The sequence below is a fragment of the Notothenia coriiceps genome, unplaced genomic scaffold (genome assembly GCF_000735185.1).
Source record: "Notothenia coriiceps isolate Sejong01 unplaced genomic scaffold, NC01 NC01_scaffold00000008, whole genome shotgun sequence".
NCBI classification, from domain to species: domain Eukaryota; kingdom Metazoa; phylum Chordata; class Actinopteri; order Perciformes; family Nototheniidae; genus Notothenia; species Notothenia coriiceps.
In genome coordinates this window covers 592-8,482 of record NW_011332709.1, presented here as the reverse complement: position 1 = coordinate 8,482, position 7,891 = coordinate 592, and the positions used below count along the sequence as shown (strand labels likewise).

Genomic DNA, 7,891 nt, shown 5'->3' with positions numbered 1-7,891 from the left:
GATCTGCACAAACAAGATATCATATGAAAGCTGAGATTCCACAGATTCCAATGGTATAAGTATCATCACTAAGCGACCAAAACTCGCGGCAGCGAAGACAAAACCAGACAACACACAACTTAGCTTTACGGGGCCAAAACGTCAAACACGTCTTACCTTTGCTGTTTTCTGATCAAAAGTTGTGTTCAAGGGCATTAAAACGCATATAAACGCTGCTGAAGGTTAATCCAATGTCTCTGTGTCACTTTGAAATGATTACTGATAATCCATCATAACATGTTGTTAATAAGAGTATTTTTCATATAGTGTATGAGAGCTGTAACTCAGCTTCCGGTTTTGGGCATGCTGGCTGCGCATCCTCTCCTTCACCAATGGTAATGTTTAGATGGATTTAGGAACTTCCCCTCGATTATATTGGCTCTAACGGTTAAAAAGAGATGTCAATCACCAAAATCGACCGATGGGTTCCAGAGATATGGCAAATCCCCCCAAATAACCCCAGAAGTGTTTTTTTTTCTAAATCTCTCTAAAAAGGTCAAATGCAGTTGTTTTACATCAATCTTGATACAGGGTACTTATTATGTTATAGTTTGGATTCCTAAAGCTTTTAGTCTACTATCCCATCATTCAAGTGTGGTTTTCACTATAAGTAATGTTTTTTTTTTTGGACGGACACTATCATTTACATTTTTTTACTATGTTCAATCTGAATTTACTTTAAAATAAAAACATCTATATTGATTCTGACTGTTCTACATCCAACTCACCGGTGTATCATTGCTTTGAGAAAAAAGATGATTAATGTACCCCTTTTAGAAGTGAAGATATGGTCATTTGTTCTGGGAATGTCCTTTTCGAGCCTGAGACCTGAAAAACAGGCTTGGGGCTTAACAGGTTTTAAGGTGTCCAAAAAAACAGCCTCTGCTGCCCTGTCCAATTTGCCTTCTAAATCACAGGAATTCATGTGTCATCTTTAAGTAACATGCTTTTATTTGGAAACTATGGTCATGATGGATCATTGTATTTTATGACTTACACCTAGTGGTTCAAAGCAGTTTTTTTCAGTACTCCAATCCCTTTCCCCCTGTGTTCCAGAGCCGAGAAGGGGTCCCTGGAGGCAGCTCTGTTCGAGAGCCAGGAGCTTGCCTCTTCTCTGGAGGCTCAGTGCACCAGGAAGGAGGGGGAGAGGCGCAGCTTACTCCTGGCTAATGAGGCCTTGACGCGTGAGTAGCCCCCTCCCTCAGAGAACCCACTGTCCTTCGTGCCAATCCCCCTGGCCATGAAGCCCTTCCAAACAGCCCACTAGAGATCCATATTTCATCCGTGAGCTCTGCAACAGCTGGGCTTTGGGATCAATGGGGCTGCTTTCTCAGCTGACCAGGGCCCCACCACTCCGCACAAACACACATGGAATGGATAAGTCGTGTTAAGCTAGTGTGTTCCACATAAAGACATGGATGAGTATCCCCTATAAATAAAACTGTAAATGAAATCTTGCAGATCCTGAGTGAATCCATCTAATAATTGAGTGGGATTTTTATCGAAATTGGATACATCTCTCTAGGTGATGCTGCTCGGATGCGCGAAGATGGTGAACTGCGAGTTGAACAAGCTGTAAAAGCGCAGACTGAACTGGAGAAGAAGCTGGCCCAGATGGAGAGGAAGACCCTGCTGACCCTGAACAACACAGAGCAACTTCACAGAGAGCAGCTTGAAGCTGAATGCCATCTTAAGGTTCAGTCAGACTTGAAAAATTGTGCGTGCTTATCACAATGTGAGTCATATGCTTTAGCTAACTAATCAGAAGTGTATGTGTTTGGTGGGTGACAGGAGCAAGAATATGCAGAGCTGACAATTGAGCGGGAGCAGGCAGGGGAGCAGCTGCGCAGACAGTGTGAGGAGCAGCTGCGCAGACAGTGTGAGGAGCAGCGAGCGCTCAGCCAGAAGGAGCTACAACAGGTGCAGGAGGAAGTGGCCCGGCTGCAGCAGGACTTCAACCAAAGCCTCCTGCAGGCTGAGTGTGAAAAGCAACAGGTCTGTGAGGTGGTCTTCATAGGTTTTTCTGGAATGTTTATGAACCTATATTCCTAGATATAGACACTTTAAGAAGTATAAAATAAAATAAAAAAAGACATATCAATAAATATATAAAAATAGCGGTCTTCACACAAATGTAGACATGACACGGGTGTAAGTCTAGTCTGGTAGAATAGACTTCTAAACAGATTAATATTATGATGAATAATAAACGCATACCTAGTTTTGCCTTCACAGTTGCCACTGTACAGTATGTCAATCAAGAGCCATAAATCCTTCAAAACCCTTATGCAAGACGCCAGTTCCATTCTTTGTCCTTCAGTGGAAGTTTCTCTCAAGCACTACAGTATATTGCTTCTTTTTGTCCCAGTTCCCATGGCCAAACTTTTTAGTGAGCTATATAATAAATGACCCTGACCTCGCAATCTGTCGTTAACAGGCTTTGTCCCAGAAGGAGGCAGAGAAGGCCGCTCTGACGGAGAAGCTAGCAGCCCTGCAGCAGGAGCTAGCCACAGCAGGCAAGAAGCTCGAGTGCATGCAGAGGGAGGCACGCAACAAACACGAGCAGAATAAGGTATATATATATAGTGTAAAAGGTATATATAAGGTATCAATATAATATATGGCAGGGTCACATTGGCCTGTTTCTCTTTTCTTATTTTTCACATACCAACCGATTTGTGTTCCAGAATGCTACGGCTGTCCACTGGTCTGAGCTGCATGATTTGAGGTCTCAATTTGAGGAGTCTTTGAACTCCCATGAGAATGCTAAGAGCAGTCTAAGTGAGAGAAAAGAGTTATACCAACTGAGAGAACATACACAACAGGAGGTAAGCACTTTAAACATATTTTCAGCCTTTTCTTTAAGTATAAACATACACTATTATTCTCCTTAAATTAGACTCAGTTATACACAATATTAGGGAAAAGCTAAATGTAAGAACATGTTTTATCTCCTTATAGGATATTTTCCTTAATGTTATCAGGTCATAAGATTACAATATCAGCCTGTAAGTTGCAAAAACAAGTACTTTTAGTGGATGTACATTGACAGTGTAGAATACCTACGGCCTGGTTGTCTCAACACTAAACCTAAGAACTGCTGAACTGATGAAAAGTACCAAAAGGGACCCTTCAAGTGAATGATAGCATTTTTATATAATCAGTGATTTAATAAACAAATCATATTATATGTGGTTTGTTTGTCACCAGAGGCGGCCTGATTCTTAATGCAGGATCGCAGAAATGGATGGGAAACGAAAGGCTTGTTTGGCTTGGCATAGGATAGGATACCATCTTCTTCTAACGTGAGGGGAGTTTGCACCAATTAGTACCAGTGTGAGGGAGAGCCATTTACCATAGGTTGCTGTTGACATTGGCCACTGTCAGGGAGCTTTACTAGCAGTGCCATCAGGTGCAGAGTGTAGGGCCAAATCACACAAGGAGAGGTGGTGTCCAATCTTAAGACTACCTCTCAGCACACGCTCTGCATCTTTTTCCTGTCAAGTTCACTGGAGGAAAATGTAGTTCCATTGACTTTAATATAAACATAAAAGAGCAATTAAAGACTATAATTTTGGCCCAGTGACATACCTCCCAGAGCCAAATGAGAGCTGTAAATCTCATCTCATGGGGTTGCCTCAGGTCAGGATTGTAGCCACAGGGTCGCTGGGCGTTTTAGTAAAATAACAAGCTCACAGTCACCTCATTAAGATATAACTGCAGGGCCTCACCAGGCCTTGATTTAAAAGACTGTTTTCCCTGGAAAAGGGTATTGTTTATCTATGTGGGACTTTTTGGTTTCAATGAAAAAGCAAAACTGAGGATCATCTTGTCTTCACTCCGCTCCTTAGTCTTGTCAAAGTATTGTGAATGAGGTTGTGTGGAGCCAGAGCAGCAGGGTTTTGAGGTTTGGACAGCACTTCCCTAACATATATCAAGCCAAGCATCAGCGACACTGTCATATTTGGCCGCCCCGCTTGCTATTTTTCTTGTTTGATTATTTTCCCTAATCCCATCTCTGGATTCTCATGTCAGACACTGACAAAGCACGAGTGATAGTATGTGACAGAGAGCTACTGAGCATGAAAAGTAAGAAAGAGAGGCAAGACAAGAGAGCGAGAGGGTGGTGGGTACAATCCTTGGTACCATAATATGAAATCAAAGTTTGAGTTAACCCCTTGTGTAAATAAGCCGGTTGGGGAGTGTTTATTTTCTCGCTTGCAGCAGCGAGAGGCTGGCTCCACTGGGACTCCAGGTCCCCCTCTCCCATCCACATAACACAACACTGCTGCCCTCATATTCCCTGCCCTTCTCCTCCGCAACCCCCCACAAAATAAGATAAAATAAAGTATAATTGGCAAGATCAGCACTGGCTTGTTTTTTCTCACATTAGAGTTTATGAGAAAAAAACATCTTGTGTGGCCTCTGAACATAACACTCTTCCTCTTCATCCTGCTCCTCATCCTCCGTCTTTCCCATCCCCCCATCCCCCCATCCCCCCTGTGGGGTCTGCTGTTTCTCATGTTGCTCTCTGAGGAAGTTCACGCTGCGAGCCGCAGTAAGGAGACGGGGAAAGACAGCACCTGGCTGCAGGCCTACTGGCTCTTATCCATGCCCTGATAAGCTCTGTCCTCCCTATTCCTCTTGCTGCGCACAACATATTGCCTTAACACATATGTATATATGTATAGGTCATACGGTGTCAGGTGATTAGAATAGGAGATGTTGAGGTTACAAACAATGGAGCTCTTATGCATTATCTGATCTCAAATCAGTCCTATAGTAAGCTGAAGGGTTTTTCCTTTTCAATTTTCATTATTACATACATGTGCTTAATCTTTTGATGTAACTTAAAGATTTTATAGAATATAAAGACTTTATTGTGTTTGGTTATTGATTAATGTTGAAGACAGACAGTTAGTAGCAGCTGTTTAAGACTTTTTTCTTTCTTAAAGTTCTAATTATCTCCTCGGTAAACCATGATATACAGTATATCCTTTACAGTCAAGATTGCAACGAAGATGATACGTTGGGTTTTATTCATCTTATATTGTGCCTAACTGGTTCATTTCATATCAGGAAAGGAATTAATCTGAATGAGGCTCCAGTTTAAAATGATTACAAACTGTTCTATGAAAGGCATTGTATGAGCCACCTTAAATACCAAAATGTGGCCCTCCACAGATAACATAAGGTTTGTTTTTAGCCTAGAAAGGACATGCCTTTTGCTATTGAAGCAGCTTGATAGGAGGAGTGAGGAATCAGCTGTCAGTGAAGGTATTTAGTAGTTTAAAACTGAAGATTTTCAAATGAAATCACTGCAACTACAAGAGGTCCTTGATCACACAGTACAGTCATAAATGTAAAAATATTAAGTTGATAAGTAGTATAAGGTGTGGACAGACACCTTACAGCATACTACTTATGTAGTAAACATACTCTGATTAACACTTATAATAATAATAATAATAATAATAATAATAATGAATGGTATTTATTTTAGCGCTTTTCCGTTTAATGTAAAGTGCTCAAAGCACTTTACATTAAATATGACATATATTAGACATGTTATACATTGTATACTGTGGACGATTCCCAAAGGAGCAATTTAACTTATAAGAGATAATAAGAGGTTTACTGTCCACCCATTAGACCTACTTATTTATCCTTATATTGACATTTCATGCCTTTTTCGTTCTCCATCATCTGGACATGAAGTTGGAGGGCCTTCGCTGGCAGCTGCAGGAGGCAAAGGATGGACTTATTAAAGCACAGACTGAGCTGATGGAGGCTCACAGAGAGCTCCAGGAGTGTGTACAGGAACGGGACAAGCAACGGAAAGAGGCTCTTGACCTGAGAAGGCTAATGGGAGACGGGACCAGAGAGAAAGAGGCTATACAAGCCTCTAACCAGGAGCTGAGAGCTTTTATCAAGAGAGCAGAGAGTGACAACAACAGGTATGGCTGTCACATGGAACTGCAGATTTTTCTTTTATTCAGTTTATTTTTCTGAGTTTGTTCATCTGGAATGGAGATTTTGTCTTTCGAACTTTATAAATCTATTGACTAGATTGAGACGAGCATTTGAGGAGAGGGATCAGAAAGTGTCTGTCTCAGAGGAATGTAGGAACTCCATGCTCCAAGAGGTAACCACTCTCCGGAGCAGTCTGAGAGAGCTGGAGAAGTCTCGCCTGCAAGCACGCAGAAACCTGCAGGAGCTGCGCAGACAGGTGAAAGATTATTGAGCTAACAGCTTTCCATCTGATTTATTTTAAATAAAGGATTACCTTCAAGTACCATATGCTTTGTTACTATGAGCAGGTTAAGGTCCTTAAAGGCGAGGACAGCCGTAAGAAACAGGAGCTGCGAGAGCTGCAGGCCCTAGTGTGTCAGGAGGAGCAGAAGGAGGAGGAAGCTCGGCGCGAGGCTTTCTCTCTCAGGCAGAGAGTGCTGGAGTGTGAGGCTGGCAGAGAAGCAGCGCTGAATGAGGTAGATGGCCTTCAGCTCTGTTAACAACATGCTAGAGCAAACATTCCACCTTTGAATACCTGCTGCCATACTTATGCAAAGACAGAAAACATGAACAAAAAGACACTTTATATTACAGTGATGGTTTAGCTTAAGTTTTAAATATTTTGTCAAATGTATTTGAACTGCGGTTTATTAGGTAACTTGATTTCATTGCAAAAATATATAATGTTACTCGCCGTTTTGATACACTAGGTACAGTACTGGAAAGGTCAGAGGTCATTCTATAAAATATATTTGTTTTTCCATCTTTAGTCCCATGACCCCTTACCTCGGGGGGCGTAAGCATGAGGGCAACTCCAAATGGATTACATTAGTATGAGGTACTTGAAGTCTGGTTCATGTATCCTTTTTCAAACTAAATACAACAGATATCTAAACATCAAACATCTGAGCTTAGTTGAGAAGCTCTGCTATAAAAGCATAAATATGTCCAAAGTATATTGTTGTTTCAGTCTATGCCTCAACAATGACTCTTTTCCCCCTTAACATCTGATGAAACTGTTTTAGAAACCTTGTCAGTCAGGTATTTCAATCTTTTCTCCTATTTTGAACAATCCTGATCTTAGCAAATATTTGTTGTCAATCAATATAACCAAATGGACGAAATCAGGTATAAAGCAATTGAAACATTTGTTTCACAAAGATATAACATTGAAATCATTTAATGATTTAAGAGCAGAATATGACATTTCAAATAAGGATTTTTTCAGATACCTGCAAATTAGGAACGTGATCCAATCAATTACTAAAAGCAATAAATTGAGATCGGGAATGTTGGAAGAGGAGGAGATATTGATGTCATCGACCACGATCAAAGGTAAAATTAGAGAATTTAATGCAGTTTTTTCTAAAAGAGTTCAGTCATCCTTTCCAACTTTAAAAAAGATCTGGGAAAAGGACTTGGGGATACAGATAGATGAAACTACTTGGCTGAATATCTGTGAAAGAACACATTTTCCATTCACAAGCAATAAAATCAAAGAAGCAAACTTTAAATTTCTCAACAAATTTGACCTCACACCCATAAAGATGCATAACATTTCCAAAGAAAACTCTCCAAAATGTCCGAGATGTAAAGTAAAAGAAGGAACATTTATGCATCTGTTTTGGGACTGTGATCTCTTGAAACATTTCTGGGATTCGATTCATGCGCTCACAAAAGCCGTTTTAGGCATCGAAATGAGCCAAAATCCATGTTTTTTCCTGTTAAATTATATGCCAAACTTTAAACTGAACCCCAAACATTATAGAATACTAATCACAATAACATATTTTGCCAAGAAATGTATACTTTTACTCTGGAAGAATGAACGTCCTCCAAC

The 7,891-nt window shown here is 40.7% G+C and overlaps 1 protein-coding gene across 1 annotated transcript; it reads left to right on the top strand.

Moving 5' to 3' along the window:
- Positions 1-1,095: 1,095 nt before the first annotated feature.
- LOC104941365 (rootletin-like) lies at positions 1,096-6,603 on the top strand (the record flags this gene model as incomplete). Its single annotated transcript, XM_010766809.1, has 8 exons — positions 1,096-1,223; positions 1,565-1,734; positions 1,831-2,034; positions 2,477-2,611; positions 2,727-2,867; positions 5,758-5,996; positions 6,109-6,268; positions 6,360-6,603. Coding segments are annotated over 8 exons (1,369 nt in total), but the record flags the coding sequence as incomplete, so codon positions are not given.
- Positions 6,604-7,891: the final 1,288 nt, after the last annotated feature.